This window comes from Gobius niger (genome assembly GCF_951799975.1).
Source record: "Gobius niger genome assembly, chromosome: 22".
Lineage (NCBI taxonomy): Eukaryota > Metazoa > Chordata > Actinopteri > Gobiiformes > Gobiidae > Gobius > Gobius niger.
The window spans coordinates 4,350,483-4,377,276 of NC_136873.1; the positions used below are offsets into that span (position 1 = coordinate 4,350,483).

General features: G+C 40.4%; 2 protein-coding genes across 2 annotated transcripts; one reads left to right on the forward strand and one right to left on the reverse strand.

The window, feature by feature from the left end:
- Window positions 1–683: 683 nt before the first annotated feature.
- taf1c (TATA-box binding protein associated factor, RNA polymerase I subunit C) lies at window positions 684–19,889 on the forward strand (the record flags this gene model as incomplete). Its single annotated transcript, XM_079581164.1, has 15 exons — window positions 684–981; window positions 3,033–3,135; window positions 3,575–3,624; window positions 5,265–5,360; window positions 5,456–5,538; window positions 7,903–8,153; window positions 9,823–9,936; window positions 12,103–12,217; window positions 12,469–12,540; window positions 14,143–14,278; window positions 14,357–14,485; window positions 15,799–15,982; window positions 16,936–17,073; window positions 18,117–18,964; window positions 19,833–19,889. Coding segments are annotated over exons 1-15 (2,502 nt in total), but the record flags the coding sequence as incomplete, so codon positions are not given.
- A 1,310-nt stretch (window positions 19,890–21,199) lies between these two features.
- LOC306981394 (uncharacterized protein) lies at window positions 21,200–23,347 on the reverse strand. The gene is made up of 2 exons (XM_079580999.1): window positions 23,240–23,347; window positions 21,200–22,021 (listed from the first exon to the last, which is right to left on the reverse strand). Exons 1-2 carry the CDS (start codon window positions 23,291–23,293, stop codon window positions 21,638–21,640), a joined length of 438 nt encoding a protein of 145 aa, XP_079437125.1. The 5' UTR covers window positions 23,294–23,347; the 3' UTR covers window positions 21,200–21,637.
- Window positions 23,348–26,794: the final 3,447 nt, after the last annotated feature.

Sequence of the window (26,794 nt, forward strand, 5' to 3'; positions counted from 1 at the left end):
AATGCTTTTGTTTTCATTTAGTAGAAACTTAAGCCACATGGATCATTTGCTGCTGTAGCTTTATGAAACAGCTGTGGAAATAAAATAACACTAAAGGGAAATGTTTGGATCATTTGGATTTATTTTTTTCCTTAAATGTCTTTGTTTGGACACTATGTTGTTGTTGGACACTAGGGGGCGACATGCACTTTTGTTTGACCTGCGCTCCACCAATAACTTTAAAGAAGAAGAAAAGCAGCTGTTGGTGATGTCACTTCCCCTTCCCCTGTTTAAGGACGGACGGATTGTGCAAATGCTGCTGAAGGTCTAGTTCCCTAACTGCATAGAGGTCTAACAGTTGACCCCATGAAAGGTTAAGGAGTTAGTTGCTAGTGTTAGTGCTTAGAGGCTACAATTTGATGGTTTCGGATTGAGCCGTAGACTTTCCCGAACTCTATATGTACTACAAAATGAAGTAATTAAATTAAATGTAACTAAATGTCAACATTTGTTGCAGTGTAAGTGTAACCGAATGTTTCATCTATAGTACTATTACTTCAAAATCATATTAAGTAGAAGTAAAATGAGTGATAGAAGGATGACCGTTGTAGAGGAGTTTTATTTTGGTAAAGCAGAGTTAGCGGAAGTTGGATATTTTAAGCGGAAGTGACTCTTGTTTGGGAAGTAGCCCGACCCCACGTGTCTGGGTGAGCGGACTTTCCCTCACACCAGAGTTTCCCTGCCCCGGGACCCCCCTCCTGTCTGCGGCCGAGGTCATATCCCCATCTGCGGGGCAGTTTCCCGATGATAAAGTTTACCAGAGGCTAATGCTAGGAGCGGGGCGCGTGGAGTGACGCAGCCGCGCGCGGGGCACGCATGGACCGCGACTTCCCCTCGGTGCTGTTCCCGTCCTACTACAACAGCGAGCCCCCGGACACTGCCCTGGGCCACTGTGCGGGGTCCTGGGGTACTTACGGCCAGCTCCAACCCCTCACTCCGCAGGTAAGCTCCTCACTGGGGCTGTTAGCACCATAGAAGTAAGAAATGAGCTTTGGAATAAGAGTAACGCTGCTTTAGAGTGACGTTACTCGAGTATAAGTTAAAGGTACTGGGAAAGTTACTACCTGCAAGTACTCGTAAATATGTTTGGTGAAAAAATTGCTACTAAGTATGTCGTGACAATCTGATAATTGTGTGTTGCTGTAACCTAATACAGTATATGATGCAAATAGAGTTCGGGAATGTCCACAGTTACCATGGAGATCCGCCATCTTTGCAGCTGTTAGCATACATTTCCATAGACTAATATTAGCTAAAAACAGTATAAAAAGTGGAGAAAAAAACCCAGTGGAACAACTCCGTTAGCTGCTGAGTTACTGCTGGTAAACACATCTAACACATTGTGGTCTCCAAGTGTTTTAATGTGAACAATAACTCCAGTATTTTAACTTTTAAAATCTCCATTAGTTTACAATGGCTGCTAATCCCATAATGCTTAGCGATATGACGTCACATTCCTGAACTCTATTCTGATATTTTCAAAGATGTTTATCATGAAAACAGATATTGGTTATTTCTAGGGCTGCAACTAACGATTATTTTGGTAATCGATTAATCTAGCGAATATTTTTACGATTAATCGATTAACCGCGTAGCTGTGAATGGTGTATGAAAATTGTATTTTTTAATTATTTTTAATCACATAATGCTATAGTGGCATCACTTGAGGACATGTTGATGGAGTAAACTTAAAGTGAGTGTTTTTGGAGGCTCTTAGTGCCAATTCTGCTTTACGACTGGATGAGACACAGACAGATATTTATGAAATTTTCAATGTACAAAACACTAAAGACCCTAACTTGTAAAACAAAGTAGGTTTCCATCAAAAATAAAAACATTTAAAGCAGTACTAAGTAACTCTTCCCCCAAGAGGCCATAAGCGCAACTGCAGGTGTCGTAGCAAGTTACGATTTTTAATTGTCTTGGAGAGTAAATACTACGCCGACAGAAAAGACGAAGGGAGGGAGGGTGACTGTGCATCCAATTATACAATGGAAATATTTTTTTTCACTCAAACTTGGCTGTAAATACTGTTTAAAGTGACGTTAGCCCGCAGTTAGCTTTGCCCGTTAGCATGTTAGCTTCTTCTTCATGATTCCATTAGTGTGTATTGGTGACTCCGGTCCGGTGGCAGCCAAGTTGCAAACATGGTTTTCTGGCCAGAGACACCAGGGGGAGATGAAAGACCCTCCAATCATCCCATAAACACTTCACTCCCCCATTATCACCCCCACAGGGACTACAGGAAGGATTTATTAAGGTAAACACGTTGCTTAATACTGCTTTAATGTCATTTTTGCTCTTTATAAGTCTGTGTTTACTAGAAAACGATTAATCGATTAATAAAATAGTTGACAACTATTTCAATAATCGATTAGTTGGCGATTAATCGTTTAGTTGTTTCAGCCCTAGTTATTTCTAATGAGCAGCCAACTTTTGCCATGCTCAGCACTGATCCACAGCCATTGGGTTGTGACTGAATACTTGTATTGCGTATTTAGATTTCTCATTTTGAGTATCTGTATCTGGCACAGTTACATTCCTAAATACGAAGGAATACATTGTGGTTCTATTCAATCGTTTAATCTCAGCTTCATATTGCACAACAACTATTAATAAAGAAAAGAACAACCTCAACACATAAAGCATGAAGGGACAACGTTACAAAGTGCATTTTAAGTCGAGTATTTTCTAACTAAATATCATTTCAAAGGATTCTCCCCAACACAGTCCACAGCTTTCAGAAGTGGCTACACAAAGAGGATTCAGCGTGATCAGGTTTACTGTGCAGGAGACCAGTAGTAGTTACAGTTGTAGTTGCAGCCTCCCATAGTTTGCCCTGTAACCCGTGGACATTTATTCTACATTCCTTGGATTGTCCGAGCCGGTGCTCCCAGTGCAAGCTTCATTTTTACTCAACAGCTTTTGACTACATTTTAATTTAGAACATGAGTCTTTACCTAACACGGTCCTGTTCTGTGTGTTTGCCTCAGACGTCCAGCTCCACCCACAGATTTAAAGCCCAACATGAAGCTGTGGGAGAGGTCTGGTGCCACACGGAGCCTGTGCCGGTGCCGCTGTTCTCTCCTAAACACGGTCAGTGTGTCCAGAGCTCAGGGTTCATCTGTTAAAGCCTTAAAGTGGCACTCAGGGTTAACCAGCACTGCACATTATATCACACAATCATTATTACTGCAATATTCACAGGACAACTAGATATTCCTTTTTTTTTTTTTTTTAATATTGATCAGTCTCAATTTCCTAGAGCTTCACATACAGTATTGTAATGGCAGCAGGGGAAAGTAGTGACTTTAATGGAAGCCGATGAGTAATACTGTGAGTGTTTTTCTACACGTTGCAAATTTAAGTTTTCTGAAGGCATTTGGCATTGGAATGAGAAATGCAAACATAATTACAAATGATTATCATGGCCATGCAGCCCAGCTTTCAAAATGACCAAAGCACAGCAAAAGATCCAAAGCTGAAGCAGGTCCCAGAATAAAAGAATAATGTGTACTTTATGTGTCGTTTTCAGCTGCACTCTGGCCTTCGACTCCTGCCAACCCTCTGGACTTCAGTGAGCACGTAAGTCGAAGGCCTCAGGCTCAACTCAAGAAGAGACACTGCAGACTAACTTTTCCTTTGCATTATTGGTGTAAAAAACAGCTCTGAACAGCAATCAGCATTGTTTACTTTTGATTTTGCTATCGTGTGATAGATACAGACGGCATCTTGTCATAGAAGGGGGCGTGGCTTCACCGAGGGGGAAAATAGAATCTTTTGGGAAACACAATTTTCCCTCTTTTTAGTCATTTTCTGGTGGAATATGAACTTATTTATCACATAAACAAAGTCAAGTGTAAATCGGGCCCATATGGATATTTTCTCACAGCAGATTGTTCAGTAGAAGTGAAAAAACGGCAGTTGTAGCAAGCGCAAGCTAAGCGTTAGCCCGATGCTAACATGTGGCATCAAGTTAGCATTCTCCGTTATTCATGTATTTATGGGCTGTTGAACCACTTTGCTCCTCTCCATGTCTTTGTATCTTTATTTAGTAGAAACTATATTCATATTTCAGCATTTGTTAAAGTAGTTTGTTTGTTTTCCCCCCTAACTGTTTTAAAAAATGACCATATATGGGCGATTCCAGAGATGCCGTCTGTATCTATGGCGTTTGTGGTAATAGAATCCGCTTTAGGACGTGGGGCGTGACCGTGCACAGGGCCACAATGGCAGCTCAGGACGAACACATGAACACTATTTCATTGTGCGGTTGTACAAAGACAAATAAAGCACTTACTTACTAAGAGGAAAGGGCGTAGATACTTTTGCAAAAACCGCACTTTTCAGTTTTGTATTTTTTTTTTTAATGTTCATAAATATATTTTACCAGGAAAGTCCCACTGAGATTAAGAATCTCTTTTTCAGGGGAGTCAGAGTTAGAATCAGGCCTTGATGCAATTAACAAGTTTAGCTGTCTTTGGGAAATTTTTAAAGTTTGTGACAGTATTTTTTTACTACTTTTTACATTTTCCTGACAATATTTACCGAATATGTTGCCAGGGTCATCACTTAGTAAGATATATGTCAGTTAACATACAATATAACAAAAGTATGAGTGATATCATGCATAGTGTATTTGACTTTAACCATAACACATTTCTATCCTCTACGGTGGCTCATAAAGATCACAAAGTTCCATCTGGAGCCTGTTCCGTAAAATTGTTTTTGAAATAAGTTTCCAATAACATTTTTCGACATCTTTTGATCCAATTGTTGATGCTTTTGGTTCAGGGACAGCATTAAAGGATGGAAAGGATGGATGGAAATTAGCTTGAGCTCTAATCCTGCATTTTAAGTATACTGTACTTTGTGTAAATGCATTGTCCCTTTTAAATAAACAAATACAAAAATACAAAGATTTGTTTGTTTCAGCTCAAATAAATATTTTTTTCCAAATGTTCCAATTTTTAAATATTACTAATCTCCCGCCATTTTTTTTTGCACATTTTTTCCTCATTTTTGCCACAGTTTCTCCCAATTTCCCCCAATTTTTCACGCATTTCATGACATTGGCGATGAACCCGATATTGTCAGTTTGCAGATCTTCCACACATTGTTTTGTTATATATATATTTTAGTATAGGCATCAGATAAAAGTATTGTTTAGGTACCGAAAAAAAATGTAGCATCAGCGCTGACGTGAGTGCTTTGTTTCCTTCTAGTTACAAAATTTCTTCGTGGACCATCCCTCAGACGCCTTCAGCTCCGCGGCCGGCCTCCTGGGAGACGACATGTACTTTGGAGGACGGCCACAGGAGGTAAAGGCCATCGTCTTCTCGTCTTCTCTTCATTTGGTGATCTCAAAGATGCCTCTGACATGGATTTGCTGTGTTTCTGTCTCTGTTTGTTACAGAATGCTCCGGAGCTTCAGGACTCCATCAAGATGAAGGAGATGAAGAAGATGAATCGTTTCATGGACAAGCTCAAGCACCAGATGTGAGTAAAGGCAGTGGTGGAAGGTTACCGAGTAAAAAGTGCACATTTTAAGTGCTTTTACTTTGCTTAAAGAGACTAGATGCAAGTGGGTCATTTTATACTCACTACTGCCACCCCAGGTCTTACGTGTAACTGCAGCTTCTATATTAAGCTAGTTTATGACAGCAGTTCAAAGTGACACCTTTTTGAGTGACAGTGCAGGATTTTAGAGGCAGTTGTGGTGAACAGGTCTGAGCTCATTCTACACATTAGGACATGGAGGAACATGTAGGGGGAAGAAAATACTTTGTTTTAGCATTTTTAAACTCCGTATAGTCCCTTTAAAGTAAAGTTTATCATGACTACTTTTTACTTTTGTTCTTCTGCATTTTAGAGCCTGTACCTGTTCTCCCTACTCCACTTTTTATTTGTACTTGACTAAAAGTAGTCTATATGAAGAATTGAGATGTGCAGTTTAAACGTTCTCTTTCATTGTTGTAAGTAAAAACAAACAAAAAAACAGGTACAGCACTGGAGTTTTTGGGAATCTTTACTTGAGTTGTGTTTTTGTTGAGAGCTTTCTGCTTTTACTCCATTACATTTGAAAGATGATATCTGCTCCACGACATTTCCATAAAGGCTCCAAAGTAAAAATCCCATTTGCAAATACTTCAGTGCTTTCAGTAAACGTATACATTAATTGGAGTAATACACTGCCTGACCACAATAATGTCACCAGATAAAAGAAAGAAATTCTGGCGTTGTCATGTTGGAATATGCCTGTGTCAGCTGGGAAGAAGAAATCCACTGATGGAGTAATATTCGGGATGTTAAAGTCATCAACTGATCTCATTCTTTGGGCACATAGTGTTGTGGTAAAGGTCCCGTCGTGCAGTGTTTTTGACCAGTAGCAGTATCTGTACTTTTGCTAAGATAATAGATAATAGTCAAAAACAGATCTAATTTGGACTAAATTATGTCTGGACTGAATAACCCAAGTGTTAACTAGAGCCACACCTGGTTTTTGAACCTTAAAGGCATCACTGAAGCGACAATGAAATCATCTCTATTTAAGGCAAGACGCAGCAAGAAAAAATAAATACAGAGATATCAATTTGAAACTTTGGTGGGAAATAATTGATCAAAAATATTACAAAAATGGATTGCAGGGATATCCGGGAAGTAGCTACATCCTGCATTCATTCACAGATCTACATATTTTATATCCACATGTCCTGCGAAGGGTCCCCAAGATGGCGCTATAGTACAAATGTTGAACGACGTCACCACTTAGATTCCAAAGCTTCCAGTCTTGGACTTAATTCTATTTTCCAGAGGGATTTTTTAGTGTCTAATTCTGGTCTAAAAGTAAAATTTGGTTTTGGTTTTTATTTTACAGATTTTTTTCACTGTCCAAATGACAGAAAACTTAAGAAAAACTATTTATGCCAGTAATCTACAGCAGAAGTTTCAAATTGACATTGCTGAATTTAATTTATTTTAGCTTATTCAAAAAATAAACAAGATGCAGAGTAGCTAATATGCAGACAAAATAATGCTATAAATTTAAACCTGGGTCTATCCATTATTTAGATTTTGTCGCTAGGCAATTTGCACCATTTTAAAGAATAAAATTTCCTTTTTTTTTTTCAAATGTATAAACATAAAATGACAGAAAACTTGCAATACATTTTTTTCCCTCATTTATATCAGTAATTTACAGCAGAATCACACATCACTGAATTTAAAAAAAATGTTTTAAGTGTCTCGCCTTAAAACATTAAATTCAGCTCAAACCGGCATTGAAGATGTTTTTGGGATATTAAAGGCACATTCAGCTGTAGGGCTGAAACAACTAATCGATTAATCGATTACTAAAATAGTTGTCAACTATTTCAATAATCGATTAATCGTTTTCTAGTGAACACAGACTAAAATAGAGCAAAAAAGACATGACAATTATGTATTTTGGATGAAAACCTACTTTGTTTTTAAAGTTAGGATCTGCAGTGTTTTGTACATTGTAAATTTCATAAATATCTGTCTTTGTCTCGTCCAATCAGAAAGCAGAATTAGCACAAAGAGCCTCCTACAAATGTTTACTTTAAGTTTACTCTATCAACATGTCCTCAAGCGGTGCAACTTTAGCGTTATGTGATAAAAAAATTGAAAAAATACAATTTCCACGCACCTTTCACAGCCAAGCGATTAATCGATTAATCGTAAAAATAATTGGTAGAGTAATCGATTACCAAAATAATCGTTAGTGGCAGCCCTATTCAGCTGCAATTCTGGCAGATATTTTCCTCTTTTTTCAAATAAGTTGCTTATTGTGTCCAATTTGCTTTTGAATATCAAAATGTCCCCTCATTCCTCCTCCCACAGCTGCCCCCGGACCCGCCCGTCGTCCCGCATGGACGCGTACAGCCGCCTGCTCTCCGACGCCGTGCACTCGGTCCCCGTGGAGCTGCTGGCGCCGCTGCTGCATGAGGAGCTCAGCCTGCAGAGCCTCGACGCCGCCTTCTGTGAAGCCAACACCGGGGGCGCTTTGGAGCTCCTCCCGTTCCCCTCCAGCACAGAGGGGGCGCCGCAGGCCGCGTGTCTGGTTTACTGCGCTAACGGGGTGGACAAGCTCAGTATCCTTCACGTGAATAATCTTTAAAATGATACAATTTAAGAGTTCATGTTTTAAGGGGCAATATTATGCAAGATAGACTTTTTACCAGATTGTTCTTTCGTCAGAACAGACCTGGAGCTGTGTTTGGTGCCACTCACACATCTTAGAGAATTCTTTGAAGTTTTGTTTACAGCAGGGGTGCCCAAAGTGCGGCCCAGGGGCCAAATGGCAATTTTTGGTGGCCCTCCAACACTAGGGATGATCATTTTTACAGAAAATGTAATAATTCTACATAATTATAACCTGAAAAACTAACATTTCCTTAAAGGGGCTGGAAGCAAGTTCGCCATTTTATACTCACTACTGCCACCTCAGGCCATATGTGTAACTGCACCTTCTATATTAAGCTCGTGCATGACGGCAATTCGGGCCCAAGTGACACATTTGAGTGACCGTACAGGATTTTAGAGGCAGTTGTGGTGAACAGGTCTGAGCTCATTCTACACATTAGGACATGGCTGGAACATGTAGGGGGAGGAAAATACTTCATTTTAACATTTTTAAACTCTTTATAGTCCCTTTTAAGAGACAGCGCTGCCTTTAAGGCTCTAAGCCTAAATAAAGTCTGTGGCCTTAAATGCACCCAGTTAATGTTACTGCATTGACCACCGATCTGTGGCCCTCCACGCCGTATAGATACAGACGGCATCTCTGGGATCGCCCATATATGGTCATTTTTGAAAACAGTTAAGGGGGAAAACAATTTTGAAAAGATGAAATTTTTCTCTAATTTTTCAAAAACTACTGTAACAAATGCTGCATTATGAATATAGTTTCTACTAAATAATGATACAAAGACATGGAGAAGAGGAAAGTGGTTCAAAAGCCCATAAATACATGAATAACGGAGAATGCTAACATGATGCTACATGTTAGCATCAGGCTAATGCTAACGGTTAGCTAGCGCTAGCTACAACTGCCGTTTTTTCACTTCTACTGAACAATCTGCTGTGAGAAAATATCCAAATGGGCCCGATTTACACTTGACTTTATTTGTATGTGAAAAATAAGTTGATATTCCACCAGAAAATGGCAAAAAAAGAGGGAAAATTGTGTTTCTCTAAAGATTCTATTTACCCCCTCGGTGAAGCCGCGCCCCCTTCTATGACGAGATGCCGTCTGTATCTTTAGCTGTTTTTTTCTTTTATGTGATATATTATTTACAATGGCGAAGTCTTCATAAGATTAGATTCTATGATTAAGTTTATTGATTTGAGGGTTCATTCTTTGTCCATAATCACCAAAAGTACATTTTTTTATTTAGCTTTTAGGATCAACCAATCACAACTTTTGAAATGATGACTCATACCTAGCAACGGGGTCAGCCACACCCCCTCACTAACATAGGAGTTTTTGTGCATTCCTTGCTCAGAGTTCCCTGAAAATGTTCTGGAATCACTCCTAAGCTAAGACTCCGTGCTAGGATTTTGTAGGTTTAGTTAAGACTATTTTTTGTTTTCTTTTTTTCCTCTATTGAAACAGCTGCTCAACAAAAAGGAGCAAGATGAGGGGATAGGAGGAACTTTTGGTGTGATCGTGTGAAAGTGCTTGTTGACTGAATACCGCCACAGTATTGGTCCGAAACCCCAGAGAATTGTGCAGTGAAAGCCTTTGACTCAGTTGCTCAGCCTTCCAGCAGGTGGCGCTCCGGCCCGGTGCAGTGGTGTGCGCTGATGAAGCCTCCACGTTCGTCCTCAAAGGCCCAGTGCAGCAGATCAGCTCCAGCTCCACCTGTGGCCACAGTAAGAGCCTCCACCTCTAAAGCAGTGCTTCTCAAACTGTGGTGCCTGAGTGCAGCGTCTCGTCTTAAATAGAGATGATTTCATTGACGCTTTAGTGACGTCTTCAAGGTTACTCTGGTGAACACTTGGGTTATTCAGTCTAGACATGATTTAGTCCAAATTAGATCTGTTTTAGACTACCGTAAATTCCTAATACTAGCGGGTTCGCGGCTGGTGGAGGCAAATTAAAGCCGGTCTCTAAAACAGGCCGGGGCTTTTATTAGAAACTATAGCAGTAGAAATATTCCCCATGTTAGGAATGTGTCTCATACTGGTGTAAATGAAAACTCAGGTGCAGGAAGTAACAAACAGGAACCCGGGCCGAGGGGGACGCTGCGGAGGAGCTGATCCGAGCGTAACTTTGACACAGATTTAGCCACTTTTCAAACCTCCTGTGACTATTTGTGGAAACAGGGCAGCAAAAAATGTTGTGTCCAGGGTTTTAATAAAGTCACCATCGCGTCTTCAAAGCACGTCCAGCTGCTCCGTGTGCAGGTCAGTCCCACGCCTCAAAATAACTCCTCCCATCAGCGCGAGCGTCTCGTCTTCTCTCGGGTCAGTCTCATGATCGATCACAAACACAAACGCTCCGTCTAAACTCGCCTTTTACTCGAGATAACAACAAATAATCCGGTCCGCGGTAAAAACGAAACAGAAACCTGCAGTGACATTGATGTCAAAGCTCCGCTAACAGCAACGAAACACTTCCTGTTGTCCCGACAAAATAAAAGGCGTCAATGTTCCAGCCGCTGGGAGAGGGTTTGAAATGTTCATTAATAAATGAACCTAATATTTTAGGTGCAAATGGACACAAATCTCGTTTTTCTTCGTTTTCCTGGTCGTCCGTTTTGCTCAAATAGAAATAAAGGCCTGTCTCTAATTGTGGCCTGGTTCCAATAAAGGCCTGGTCCTGATGCCCTTGAGTAAATAAAGGCCCCGGCCTATATTAGAGCATTTACGGTATAGGCTATTTCTGTAGACCTGGTTTAGTCCTCTTTTATGAGCTGGTACTTGATGTGAAAAGTTTGAAAACCACTGCTCTAGCACAATTAAAATGTTTTTTATGTCTTTTTGCAAAAACTGTACTTTTTATCTTTTGCTTGTAGCATTTGTTCTTCAGAGAGTGCTTTTATAAAACAGAACATTAAACTTTTACTTTGAAACATATTAATCCACCTGTAAAAGTGTACAATGAGAATACCTGACTCTAGTTCCAACAGAGCAACTCCAAGCACATTATTACTCACAGAAATACTTTTATCCAAGTTTATGGTTTAATCTTTGAAATATAATTCTCACATTATTATGTTGTTGAACCAGTGGTTTTGCTCGGGATCATGCAGGGGCGGACTGGGACTGAAAAACAGCCCTGGACTCTGGCCAGCCTGGTCCAAATTAGCGTAAATGCGACACTTCCACAAATACGTTCACCTCTTACCACCCAAATCAAAAGGCTTCTTGACTGGAGCGCAACACTGTAACGCCTCATTTGAAAGCAAAAATCTAGAAAAGTGAGGGTAACTTTTTGCCACGTTGTCGCTGCATTTTTGTCATGTTTTAGTTGCTTTTTTCTGCTTTTTCATTACTTTTTTGTCACTTTTTCGTCACTTTTTCATTGTGTTTTCGTCTCTTGTTTTTCGTTGGTTTTTTGTCTTGTTTTTGTTGTTTTTTCATCGCTTTTTTCATCGCTTTGTCGGCATTTTTTCCGTCACATTTTGTTGTGTTTTTGTTGCTTTTCCAGCACATTTTTGTTTTTGGATGCTTTTCTTTTAAGCTTTTAGATTTGGGTAAAGCTTGGTTACGCCCGGGATAAGGGTAAGTCGGGGTCGTAAAAATCCGTCATGAATGAATGTCTCGTGTGCATTTTTTAGGTGTTTAGAAAGATTCATACTCTGTCTTTATTTATTTTATGGAAGGAGGAAATGAGATTGAGAATCATGGAATAGGAATTGTATAAGAAAAAAGTGTAAAAGTCTCAAATGAGGACGACTTTTTCTGCTCATCAAAATGAAGGCTCATATTTCAATGTTACAAACTGGAGCTTATTGTTATTTTTTCAAGCCTAAACAATATTCAGTGAATGAGGAAGACTTTCCAGTGTGTGAAACCTTCATGGTTGTGTTGCAGGCTGCGTGGCGGTGCGCTCCCAGTACCAGTGTGGGGTCTGGGGTGTCTCTTCACAGCAGCCTCACCTACTGCAGGCCATGTCGTCCACGGAGAGGGTCAGCTGTGTCAACTTCAGGTGTGACATCTCTCATAATCGGACATGTACAATACACATGTTGATATAGAGAGAACTAGTTTTAATTATAAATTTACTGCAGGAATACGCATCATTGAGAAGCTAGACGTCCTCAAGACAAAAAAAAACAGTATAGATGACTGATACAATGTTTTGTTTCCATATAATTGGTCATTGTATCAAGCCTGACCTTGAAAGTGTGGAGTTTGTGTTTGAAGTTGAAGTGTTTGTCCCGCTGCTGTGCTTTCCAGTCCCCATGTGGTCGGCGAGCTGCTGGTGGCCAGTGAGAGTGGAGCTGCTCATCTGTGGAGGCTGGGACGAGGGTACGATCACATTGCATCGGTTCACAAGTAGGGCAGCGCCACAGCCTAGAAAATGATGAGAAATTATGAGAAATGTACAATTGCAGGGTTCCCGCGGGGTCTTAAAAAGTCTTACTTTGAAGTGAGAGCTCGTAGTCCATTCATTTGGAATAAGAAACATAATCTGTGTAAAATTGCAAATCAAAGCTAGCCTGGCTAACACCAAACTAAAATCACAAGTGATATTTAGTCTGGGGACACCAATTCATTTTCTCGTAGGAGAGGTGTGGTTTACGGTTGTCCATAGTCGTTTATTGGGTGATACGAAAAAAAAAAAAAAAAAAGTCTCATGCGTCTGCACGTAGCCACAGCCAATCATATCATCGTATGAGATGACGTATGACGTACCCGCTGTAAACTTTTGAGCTAAATTATTTAGAACAAGGTCTAAAGCTTGATCGAAAAATACCATTGTGTCTGCTGCTGTCATGTTTGATCCGTAAATAAACTTTTTTTTAAATTTGTAAATAAACTACAAGCTTCCGTATATCGAATAGCTCGTCATCCTCCTGCCGTCCCTCCTCGCTCTGTGATTGGTTCCCAAATCCACGCGAAAATTTCGGCCATGGTCCCCAGGTCCCCATGGTTCCAAATGATTCGAGCGCACACAGCAGCCTGGCGTTAGCCAGGTTAAATCAAAGCAATATGTAAAAGAAAATGCCTCCATCCCTAATACCTATTTCCATAACCATTTGTTAATATTATCCAGGTTGCTCTAAATTATGTAATTTATGCAAATCAAATGTGTGTGTTTTTTTTTTTTTTTTCACATATTACACTTAATTTTGCATAAAATGCAAGTCATCTTTAAAGCCGTACTAAATAACGTGTTTACCTTAATATATCCTTTCCGTGGTCCCTGTGGGGGTAATACAAGTGTTTATGGGATGATTGGAGGGTCTTTCATCTCCCCCTGGTGTCTCTGGCCAGAAAACCATGTTTGCAACTTGACTGCCACCGGACCGGAGTTACCAATACACACTAATGGAATCACGAAGAAGAAGCTAACAGGCTAACGGGCAAAGCTAACTGCGGGCTAACGTCACTTTAAACAGTATTTACAGCCAAGTTTGAGTGAAAAAAAATGATTTACATTGTGTAATTAGTAAGTAAGTAACTTGCTACGACACCTGCAGTTGCGCTTATGGCCTCTAGGGGGAAGAGTTACTTAGTACTGCTTTAAGAGCTCGTGGTCTTCAATTTTGTAATTCTAGGTCTTAAAAAGCTCTTAAATTTCTCATTGCAAACTGTGCAGGAACCCTGAATTGTCAACCTTAAACCGTGTGTGTCTTCAATTGAAACTTTACAGCAAGGCCTGATTCTAACCGCGCCTCCCTTTTAACCCCCTAAATATCATACATTCAAAAAGATACAGGCCTCAAATTTTAAGAATTTTGCCCAGAAATGTGCACATTGGAATGTTCTCAAACTGAAGCTAAATAACAGATGCAATATTCTAACCCTCACAGTGACAGACACATGCTCTTCTTCTTCTTCTTCGGGTGATTTCCGGCAGACATTTCTCTCTCACCGCAGCACTGTCCTGTGTTGTTGTTGTTGCAGGAAGCAGCTGGTGCGCTCAGAGGACAGTAACCTGTACTTCAACGGCCAGTCTCCATGGCGATGGTGCGAGTTCTCTGCTCACCCTCGAGTGATGCTGTACGCCGACCGCACAGGGGCGGAGCTTACGGACATCAGGGTGAGTCCTCTCTGCAGAATAAACACGTATAATAAGTAGATTTACAATGACAAGGATAAAGACTTTTGGTTTTCACAGGTGCAGCCGTCGTCGTGCCACACCCTGTTCCGGATAAGCCAAGGTGCCGAGTGCCGCAGCGGGGAGAGGCTGCTGCTGTGCCGGTACCTGAGCCCACTGCACTCCTTCCACCACCTCATCACCACGCAGGTACTCACGTGGAGATATTTCTTTGTAATTCAAGCCGTTCTTATATTTTCGTGGTGCTAGGCTAATGCAAGGCTAGTGCATGTCTATGGTATCAGCTAGCCTGCATTAAAAACAGTGTGACCCGCTCCACAGAGCACCTGAGGCAAATCACTTATAACACCAGACTAACCATATAAATGTCTGTTATGTCAGACTGTTTTTAATGCAGGCTAGCTGATACCATAGACATACACTAGCCTTGCATTAGCCTAGCGCCACTAAGCTCTTCAAATATAAGGATTGAATGAATTACAAAAAAAAATATCTCCAGAAATCAGCAACACTCTGGATAACTAGGAAATGTGGCCCTATGTCAAAAATCCTGAAATATCCCTTTAACCCCTTAACTCCCACCTGAACCAAGCACATTTTCTCCAGCTTTACCCCAGTCCAAAAGCTTCTGGAAAAAAGGTGTGAAAATGGCAACAAAACTGAGATGAAAACAAGGATGAAAATGTGAAAAGAGTGAGAAAAAGTGACAAAAAAACGTGCAAAAAATGTACAAAAAAAATGACAAAAATGAACAAAAAATTGACGAAAAAGTGAGAAAAATTTGACAAAAAATTTGACGAAAAATTAAGAAAAAAATGACGAAAAAGTGAGAAAAATTTGACAAAAAATTTAGAAAAAATTGACGAAAAAGTGAGAAAAATTTGACAAAAAAGTGAGAAAAATTTGACGAAAAATTAAGAAAAAAATGACGAAAAAGTCATAAGAATTTGACAAAAAAATGCGAATAATTTGCCGAAAAACTGACAAAAAAGTCACGAAAGACATACCGTGTGCAAAATCTGTTTTTTATCTCTTTAAACCATGTAATAACGCTGTTCCCTCATCAAAGACAGACCTGGAGAAGTATTTCACTACATTCCCGCAGTTTTGAGGTTTTTTTTCTTCTTCTACAGTGTTTGCTCTTTGTTCTTTACTTCCCGGATACAAAACCCAAAACTGTCCTCCACATTTTTAAAAAGTGAAGCGTGGTCATTGGGCTCTGCTGAAGCTGTAAAACATCAGTTACTTTTTGAGGACGTTATTCCCACGGCTGCCAGCAGGAGGAGCCCCCAGCAAAGTCTTCATTGTTACCATTTAACTTGTTTCGACTACAACATAAATATTAGGACCTTTAACCATAGAAACAATTAATCCAAGAGAAAATGAGCTTTTCTCCATTTGGAATTTGGGAAAAGTCCTCAAAACAGGAAAAATGTGTGGTATTTTTAAGTGCAAAACATAAATATAAATGCATATTGTATCACGCGTCTGTCTCCTCTCAGTATTCTGCGTACATCATGGACGAGCGCTTCCCCTGTGTGCCCATGCTGAAGTGGGACCACATGATGGACTCGCCCCCGGTCTTCTGCCAGGTCCTGCCCGGCTCTGGACCCTCGACCGGGGCAGTGGCCAAAGTCCTGCTGGGCTCTCAGTCCGCTCAGGAGGTCACGCTGCTGCAGTATGCCGGTGAGATTGTTGTCCTTCTGGGGGGGTAATACAAGTGTTAATGGGATGATTGGGGGGTCGTTCATCTCCCCCTGGTGTCTCTGGCCAGAAAACCACAATTACAGCCTTCCTGCCTACAGGTCGGAGGCCCCAATACACACTAATCGAATTATGAAGAAGAAGCTAACAGGCTAACGGGCAAAGCTAACTGCGGGCTAGCACCACTTTAACCCCTTAACTCCCACCTGAACCGAGCACATTTTCTCCAGTTTGGCTTTACCCCAGTCCAAAAGCTTCTGGAAAAAAGCTGCAAAATTGAGACAAAAACAATGATGGAAATGTGACAAAAAAGTGAGAAAACATTGACAAAAAAGTGATGAAAAATGGATGAAAAATGTTACAAGAAATTGACAAAAATTGACGAAAAAATGACAAAAATGTGACCCAAAAATGACCAAAAAAAAGACAAAAAAATTGACAAAAAATGACACAAATTTGACCAAAAAATGACCAAAAAAATTTCAAAAATATGACCAAAAAATTACAGAAATGTGACAAAAAAATTGACAAAAAATGACAAAAATTTGACAAAAAAATGACAAAAAAATGACAAAAATTTGACAAAAAAAATAACAAAAATGTGATAAATATGGGCCAAAAAAATTACAAAAATTTGACAAAAAAATTACAAAAAAAATGACAGTAAAATGACAAAAAAGTAAAAAAAAAAAAAAATGAGTTGAACACCCAACAAAAAAATGATGGAAAATAAATCTGATGACGTGAGGAAAAAGATCCTCTCGGTTCAGGTGGGAGTTAAGAGGTTAAGGGGGCTACGTCACGGCAAAAGCGCATATAGAAGGAAAAAAATTGCCTTATTATTATTATTTTGCGCAAAAAATAATACCGCGGCTATGATAAAGACTACAAGTATTTATTAAGACCCTGTGTGTGGGCTGTGGTGATGTTTGCAGGTGGAGGGGCAGAGGCCTGTGTGAGCCACGGACCCCCCCAGGCCCTGCTCAGGCCCAGGGACAGTGTGGAGCGCCTGCCCGCTCAGATCCCCCACCGTACGGAGGGGTCCCGGGCCCGACTGATTCACTCTGCCACAGGTACAGATACAACACTGTTTTACAATACAAAAACCTGTGCAAAAGAACAGCTCAGATCCTGATTTTCCTCATTTAGTTCCGTTCTGGCTTCAGGCTCCTTCTGGTGTTATTTGTTGGTCTTTTTTTGTCACAATTTAATGAAAAAACAAACTACTCATGAATAAATAAATGTCCATATTTGTGATTACAATGTTACTACAAATGCTAAAATAAAAGATTACATACTCATTGTTAAACAGCTTGTTTGTTTAACCCCTTAACTCCCACCTGAACCGAGCACATTTTCTCCAGTTTGGCTTTACCCCAATCCAAAAGCTTCTGGAAAAAAGCTGTGAAAAAGCAACAAAACTGAGACGAAAACATTGACAAAAATGTGACAAAATATGACAAAAAAATGACAAAAATGTGACAAAATGTGACCAAAAAATGACAAAAATTTGATAAAAAAGTTGACGAACAAATGACAAAAATGTGACAAAAAAATGACCAAAAAACGACAAAAATGTGACAAAAAAATGACAAAAATGTGACAAAATATGACAAAAAAATAACCAAAATTTGATAAAAATTTGACCAAAAATATGACCAAAAACTGACACAAATTTGACCAAAAAGTGACAAAATATGACACAAAAAATGACAAAAATATGATAAAAAAATTGGCAAAAAAATGACCAAAATATGATAAAAATTGAACAAAAAATTACAAAAATTTAATTTAAAAATTTGACGAAAAATGTGACAAAAAATGACAAAAATGTGATTAAAATTTGACCAAAAAATGACAAATTGACCAAAAAAATGACAAAAATGTGAGAAAAAATGACATAAAAGTTACAAAAATGAGTTGAATACCCAACAAAAAATGATGGAAAAAAAATCTGATAACGTGAGGAAAAAGATCCTCTCGGTTCAGGCGGGAGTTAAGAGGTTATAATATTCCTCTATATTGTTATTTTATTTGTAATGCTGAGCCTAACCCTTTTGTTTCAGTTTGTGGCCGCCTGTTTTGGCTTTTCTCTGACCAGAACCTTTGTGTCCAGGTCTGACCGCTGTCCATCTGCAGAGGAGCACTTCAGAGGAGAGCTTTTGTGTCCTTCAAGTGCTACAAACAGGAGACGTTTTCTACCAAATCCTGGAAAAGGCCTCTTCTCCAAACAAACTATGCACCGAGAGACCAGCGCAGCGAGTGCAGGCGGAGAGTCTCAGTCAAGAAACCACATCCGTCTGGAAACAGTGGCTGCAGAAACTCGCAAAAAGCCCCGAAGTTGACAAATCCGGCGGCGCCACAGTCAAAACCCGGCTTTACGTGGATAAAAGCAGAACCAAACGCCTTCGCGGGAGGAGAAAAGCGCAGGAGGATTTGAAGAAGTCCATGTGCGCCCGGTCTCTGCACGTGAGCTCCACCGAGGACGTCGTGCCGCTCAGCGTGGACGTCCGGGCAGAGGACTGGAGCGACGAGCTGAGCAGCAGGCTGACGGCGGGCTGGGGCGGCGAGGCGGCGTGGCAGGGCTGGTGGGCGGAGCGCCTGGGGGCCAACGCCGCGGAGAGAACCCAGGCGCTGCGCCGGAGACGCCGCCGGGAGAAGGAGGCGCGGCGGGCCAGCGGGGTCAGCCTCCTCGCCATGTCGGGCAGCTTCACCTCCTCCGTCAGCTACCAGTCGGAGCTGAGCGACCCGAGCGACTGGGCGGGGTCGGACGCGGGGGGGGCGTGGTCGCAGATGGAAGACACGCCCACGCTGGACACGCCTGAAAAGGGGAGCGCGTCGGCCGGGGCAGAGGAGAGGGGGAAGACACGGCTCACGCCAGCCGCTACACCGGAGACGGTCAGGCCACGCCTCTTAATGCAGACGCCCACCAATGAGAGGAGAGCGGAGCAGTTCTGGTCTGAGGTTGGTCAAAGAATCTCTGAAGTCAATTCTAGTCTAGACTTTAGGCATTGCATAATAAAATAAGAATTGATTCCCAGCCCTAAATGTGATGCATCAAGGAATTTTCCTGACCCTAAAATGGCCGATTCGTTTAACCCCTTAACTCCCACCTGAACCGAGCACATTTTTTCCAGCTTTTCCCCAGTCCAAACGCTTCTGGAAAAAAGGTGTGAAAATAGCGACGAAAATGAGACGAAAACAAGGATGAAAATGTGAAAAAAGTGAGGAAAAAATGGACGAAAAAGAGACAAAAAAATGGACAAATAAGTGACAAAAAAGTGACAAAAAAATTACAAAAATGGACAAAAACTTGACACAAAAGTGAGAAAAACTTGACGAAAAATTTAGAAAAAGTGACAAATGTACAAAAAAGACAAAAATTTGACGAAAAATTGAGAAAAAATGTGACAAAAAATGGACCAAAAAATGACAAAAATGGACAAAAACTTAACAAAAAAGTGAGGAAAAAATTGACGAAAAATTGAGGAAAAAATGGACAAAAAAGTGACAAAAAAGTGACAGAAAAATTACAAAAATGGACAAAAACTTGACACAAAAGTGAGAAAAAATTTAAAAAAAATGGACAAAAAAGTGAGAAAAAATGGACAAAAATGATCAAAAACTTGACAAAAAAGTGAGAAAAATTTGACGAAAAATTGAGAAAAAGTGACATGTACAAAAAATGTACAAAAAAATGACAACAATTTACAAGAATTGGACAAAAAAGTGAGAAAAATTTGATGAAAAATTGAGGAAAAAATTGACAAAAAAGTGATACGAATTTGACAAAAAAATGCGAATAATTTGACTTTTTGATTTTGTGTTTCAGGCGTCGCAGTCTCTGGGTCCTTCCACTCCCCCGTCCTCCTCCTTCCTCCCTGCCTCCTCCCAGGACACCTTCAGCTGGTCCCAGTCTTCACAGAGACCCACCCAGTCCTCACAGAGACCCACCCAGTCCTCACAGAGACCCACCCAGTCCTCACAGAGACCCACCCAGTCTTCACAGAGACCCTCCCAGTCTTCACAGAGACCCACCCAGTCCTCACAGAGACCCACCCAGTCCTCCCAGAGACCCACCCAGTCTTCACAGAGACCCTCCCAGTCTTCACAGAGACCCTCCCAGTCTTCACAGAGACCCTCCCAGTCTTCACAGAGACCCTCCCAGTCTTCACAGAGACCCACCCAGTCCTCACAGAGACCCACCCCCTCCCAGTCTTCACAGAGACCCACCCAGTCTTCACAGAGACCCACCCCCTCCCAGTCTTCACAGCCCAGGAAGAAGTCACGCATGGGCTTTTAGGGGGAAGAAGGTTTGATAAAGATTCCAGTTGAATAAAGTATATAAACAGAATGGCTAATGCTTCAACTTTGAGCTAATAAATCGCTAGTGTTATACAAACGTTTCTTTACCACAGATATAATTCAAAACATGATGAATAACGTTATACTGAAGGCCGTGGCCAAAAGCAGCGTTCACTTCACTGATGCTCTTCTCCACTAGGGGGTACCATTGCCGTCTTCTTCTCATAGTCGAACTTCGAGCGTCGGATATGTACCAGTTACCTCTGAACGCAGCATTAGTGCACATGTTTGTCAGTAAAATGGTAATAAAAATCACACTGTGGCCGCCAGCAACCTCCTTTTTAGTCCTAGCCTTTCAGTTTTTAGTGGTAAAATGTAGTTTGTGAACAGAACATGGACAGAGAGGCTTCGACACGAGCTTTAGACAAAATGACTTTTATATTAACCCTTGACAGAACAGCCACAAATCAACATTTATTTATAAAACTCTTTACAAAGTAGGAAAAACAAGAAAAACAATCTCAAATTCATATATAATAACTGTATATTGTTCTCATATGATTTAGTCTAAGTGATTAACTAGAAGATAAAATGTCTTGTAAGGTCAGGCTGTGGGGTTGATGAGCGAAGGATTTCTGTCATTTTTTGGTAATTTTTTGGTCCAATTTTTGTCAATTTTTTATCCATTTTTTGTCAATTTTTTGTCTTTTTTGGTCAAATTTTTGTCACATTTTTGTCACATTTTTGTCACATTTTTGTTAATTTAAATGGTCAATTTTTTGTCAATTTTTTTAAATCACATTTTTGTCACATTATTGTCATTTTTTTGTCAGTTTTTGTCACATTTCTGTCATTTTTTTTTGTCACATTTCTGTCATTTTTAGGTCATTTTTTTGTCAAATTTTTATCACATTTTTGTTTTGTTTTTGTCACTTTTGTGTCATTTTTTGTCAATTTTTTTAATCACATTTTTGTCACATTATTGTCATTTTTTCCTCAGTTTTTATCACATTTTTGTCACATTTCTGTCATTTTTTTTGTCATTTTTTGGTCAAATTTGTATCACATTTTTTTGGCATTTTTGCCACTTTTCATGTTTCGTCACTTTTTTGTCACATTTCCATCATTGTTTTCATCTCAGTTCTGTCTCTATTTTCACAGCTTTTTTCCAGAAGCTTTTGCACTGGGGTAAAGCCAAACTGGAGAAAATGTGCTCGGTTCAGGTGGGAGTTAAGGGGTTAATATTTGATCACATGATTTGTCACGTGACCAGACGCAGCCGCTCACTCCGGACAAAAGGACGGCCATCAGGATCCTCGTAATGAAACTAATTTAATTGTCCCCTCTGCTGGCTGTGACCGGGGTCCCCGTGGGGATGTCCACCGTCACGCACCCGCCGGTGGGACAGGGCTCTGGGACGGTGCTGTTGTCCGGCGTGGGCAGGGGTGTCCTGGGGGAGACTGTGCCGGCCGTCGTCATAGCCACAGGGATGCCGGTGGGAGGGGCGGTGCTCGCGGGGGGCGTGTCGGTGGGAGGAGCCTGGGTGAGGGTCTCCTCCGAAGACGACTCCGAAGACTCCTCCGAGGACCGGGACTCGCTGGAGGAGCGCAGGGCGGTGTAGCGGGACCTCATCCTCAGGTCGGGCCAGTCCGGCTCCAGGTCAGAGGTCAGGTCGGAGTCCGGGAGGTCGGCGTCCTGGTGCAGCCGCAGACCAGCCTGAGGAGGACGAAATTTAGTCTAGTAACATGCATTCTTAGGGGATTTTAAAGGTGCAGTATACAACTTTGCAGGGGAAAAAAGGGTTGACATGCTGACCATTCATAAAGCCACTATAGGGGCACTACAAGGTGTTTTTTTTTTCCACATAAAAAGTTGTTATAATGCACCTTTAACCCCTTAACTCCCACCTGAACCGAGCACATTTTCTCCAGTTTGGCTTTACCCCAGTCCAAAAGCTTCTGGAATAAAGCTGTGAAAATAGCAACAAAACTGAGACGAAAAATTGACGAAAAAATGACAAATTACCAAAAAATTACAAAAATGTGACAAAAAAATTACAAAAATGTGATAAAAATTAGACAAAAAAATTGCAAGAATGTGACTAAAAATGACAAAAATTTGATGAAAAATTGACGAAAAAATGACAAAATTGTGATAAAAATTTGACAAGAAAATGACAAAAAAATTGACAAAAAATTACCCAAAAAATGACCAAAATGTGACAAATTTTTATCACAATTTTGTTTGTTTTTTGACAAAAAAAATACAAAAAAATGACCAAAAATATTACAAAAATGTGATGAAAAAATAACAAAATGGTGACAAAAAAATGACAAAATTGTGATAAAAATTTGACAAGAAAATGACAAAAAAATCACCCAAAAAAATGACAAAAAATGTGAGAAAAAAGGACAAAAATGTGACAAAAAAATAACAAAATTGTGATAAAAATTTGACAAAAAAATTACAAAAATGTGATGAAAAAATAACAAAATGGTGACAAAAAATGACAAAATTGTGATAAAAAATTGACAAAAAATTGACAAAAAAATGACCAAAAAAATGTTAAAATTACAAAAAAATGACGAAAAAATGACAAAAATTTGACAAAATGTGACAAAAAACGTAGAAAATTGTGATACAAAAATTGACGAAAAAATTACAAAAAAATGACAAAAAATTGACAAAAAATTACAAAAAAACGACCCAAAAAATGTGACAAAAATGTGATAAAAAATGGACGAAAAAATGACAAATAAATGACCAAAATGTGACAAAAATGAGTTGAATACCCAACAAAAAACTGATGGAAAAAAAATCTGATGTGAGGAAAAAGATCCTCTCGGTTCAGGCGGGAGTTAAGAGGTTAATGAGACATTTCTCCAGAATGGTGCAGCCATTGAGTGTGAGTTGGCAGTGACAAACAGGGCGTACCGGGCGGGCGCTGCTGAAGAGGGCGCACAGCAGGGCCCAGGTCAGAAGCTCCATGTCACAGTGTCCTGCAGGCGAGAGCACAGGGTCAGACGCTCGGGACAGGAACTCACCGCTGCCTCTTGAACTCTGCAGCAAAAAAAGAGCAACACCAAGTCATTGCAGAAATATCTTATAAAATATTGTATTTACCACACGTTTTTATTGAACAAGCCGTAGATTTGCTTTTAAGACTGAAATTATGATCAAAACAACCCAATAATACTCATTTGAACACACTCCAGGGTGTTTCCGTGTAGTTTCAGATGGAAAATATTGAAAAAAAAGTTCCCTATATGCTCGCAATCCACTTTTGAGTCCTGACCCACCAGTTGAGAATCACTGTTTTATATGTGACCAAGTGGGATGTAGGTGTTTGATCCCTTATTTGCATAATAATATTTCTCAAAATCATCTTGGGGGCCAGAGGTTCTGTGCAGGAGGGCCGGATTTGGCTCCCGGGCCTGACGTTGCCCACCCCTGGCATGAATGAGACAAAACCAAAATCCCTCTTAGCAAATCTGTGTAACTGCAACGTCACAAAATTAACCTCTTAACTCCCACCTGAACGGATCCCATTTTCTCCGGTTTGGCTTCACCCTAATCAAAAAGCTTCTTCGGAAAAAAGCACCAAAATAGCCACAAAAAATGAGAAGAAAACAAGGATGTAAACGCAACAAAAATGTGACAAAAATGTGATAAAAGTTCAACAAAAATGTGACAAAAATTCAACAAAAATTCAACAAAAATTCAACAAAAATTCAACAAAAATGAAAAAAAACAGCAATGCGAAGAAAAAGATCTGTTTTGTGGGTCTTAGCTTTCAAATGAGGTTTTACACAGGCCTATATAACAGCCAAAGAGGACAGAAGGCATTTGGTTTAGGCGGGGGTAAGAGGTTAAGCCACAACTTTTAATCCCGGCTTTCTCAAAAATATGTGATTTGAGTCATGTTTACACTGAAAAGTTATTTTTACATAAAACCATAGAAAGACAGAAAACCTGGAATACATTATCTCCTCATGATTACAGTCCCGGACAAAAGTTTTTTAAATATCGATTTTTCAGTTTCAGTTTTTCATTTCCAGCAATATTTCCATTGTGTGATTCACATTGACGACATTAAACTATGAATGAACACATGGGACTATGTAGGAAACAAAAAGGGTGAAATAATAATGATAATAAATTCCCTTTATTCTTTGTCTTTTTCCCATGAGCCTCTTAACCTCTTAACCCCCACCATAACCGAGCACATTTTCTCCATGTTCAGCTTTCTCCAAATCTGAAAGCTTCTTGACTGGGGAGTTCACAGTCTATAGGCCGCTTTGCCTCATTTGTAAGATAGACTGTGTGTGTTTTTTTTGCTCTATTTATATCACATTTTTGCAGCTTTTTTGTTGGGTTTTAGTTGCTTTTTTAACCATTTTTTTTCTGCTTTTTCTTTAACCATTTTTTTCTGCTTTTTCAACCATTTTTTTCTGCTTTTTTTTAACAATTTTGTTCTGCTTTTAAAACAGCTGGGTTTTTTGTTGCTTTTTTGACCATTTTTTTCTGCTTTTTCAACCATTTTTTCTGCTTTTTTTTTTACATTTTTTTCTGCTTTTTTTAAACCATTTTTTTCTGCTTTTTTAAACCATTTTTTCTGCTTTTTTTTTACAATTTTTTCTGCTTTTTTTAAACCATTTTCCTGCTTTTTAACACGTTTTTTCTGCTTTTAAAACAGCTGGGTTTTTTGTTGCTTTTTCAACCATTTTTTCCTGCTTTTTAACCATGTTTTCCCGCATGTTTTTCTTGCTCTTTTGTCACATTTTTGTTGTATTTTCATCCTTGCTATTTAGCGCCTTTTTCCAGAAGCTTGTAGATTTGGGTAAAGCCAAACTGGGGAGATTGAGCTCAGTTCAGGTGGGGGTTATGAAAATGCTGTGAAGTCCAAACCATCAACAGTGCTGTTCAAAGCAGTACGATTTAAAAAAAAAAAAAAACATAATTACACATGCGTTCATTCATAAATTAAAGACAGACAGACAGACAGACTCACCTGTGCGGGACGGGGAGCGGCTCCGTTGTGCCCCGGCTCTGTGCGGCGGGGCCTTTATAGCCCTGGGGGAGGTGTTGTCGGGTCGGGCGGGGGTGGCTCTGTCTCCGCGGGGTGCCAGGGGTATGTGCGTCCCCCGGGGCAGGGCGGCGGGAGGCACAGAGGATGTTGGGTAAGACTGGGCCGTCCCGCGGTGAGTCTGGGCCATTCGTCACCACCTCAGCGCTGACAAACAAACCGGCGCTCGACCTCGGGATTCTGCGGAACACGAGCCACTCACACACGCGGGGAAAAGTACTTCAGACAGTACACAAAAGTTTATACACCCACGAAGGATTTTACATTTTTCATAGTGAGTGTTTCGTATGAAGCCATTAATGGTCAAACAACTGCTCTTTTTAAATGATAATGTGGGTTTGTTGAAGCCGTGGTAACGACTGGCAAGAACATTGTGGATGAAAAGAAAAAGTTAGAGACAATTATGAGAGTCCTGAAAGGAAAGGGAAAAAGAAGGAAAGGAAAAGAATAGAATAGAATAGAATAGAAGAATAGAAGAGAAAAGAAGAATAGAAAGGAAAGAAAAAAGAAATGGAAATGAAAGGAATAGAATAGAATAGAATAGAAAGAAAAGACAGGAAAGGAAAGGGAGAGGAGAGGAGAGAAAAGGATAGAAAAGGAAAAGGGAGAGGAGAGGAGAGGAAGAGGAGAGGAGAGGAAAGGAAGGAAAAGGAAAGGAAGGAAAAGGGAGAGGAGAGGAAGGGGAAGGAAGGAAAAGGAAAAGGGAGAGGAGAGGAAAGATAGAGGAGAGGAAGAGGAGAGGAAAGGGAAGGAAGGAAAAGGAAAGGAAGGAAAAGGGAGAGGAGAGGAAAGGGAAGGAAGGAAAAGGGAGAGGAGAGGAAAGGAAAGGAAAGGAAGGAAAAGGGAGAGGAGAGGAAAGATAGAGGAGAGGAAGAGGAGAGGAAAGGGAAGGAAGGAAAAGGGAGAGGAGAGGAAAGGAAAGGAAGGAAAAGGGAGAGGAGAGGAAAGGGAAGGAAGGAAAAGGGAGAGGAGAGGAGAGAAAAGGGAGAGGAAAGGAAAGGAAAGGAAGGAAAGGGGAAGGAAAAGGGAGAGGAGAGGAAAGGAAAGGGAAGGAAGGAAAAGGGAGAGGAAAGGAAGGAAAAGGGAAGGAAAAGGGAGAGGAGAGGAAAGGAAAGGGAAGGAAGGAAAAGGGAGAGGAAAGGAAAGGAAAGGGAAGGAAAAGGAAAAGGAAAAGGGAGAGGAGAGGAAGAGGAGAGGAGAGGAAAGGAAAGGAAGGAAAAGGAAAGGAAGGAAAAGGGAGAGGGAGAGGAGAGGAAAGGAAAGGGAAGGAAGGAAAAGGGAGAGGAAAGGAAAGGGAGGGAAGGAAAAGGGAGAGGAGAGGAAAGGAAAGGGAAGGAAGGAAAAGGGAGAGGAGAGGAAAGATAGAGGAGAGGAAGAGGAGAGGAGAGGAGAGGAAAGGAAAG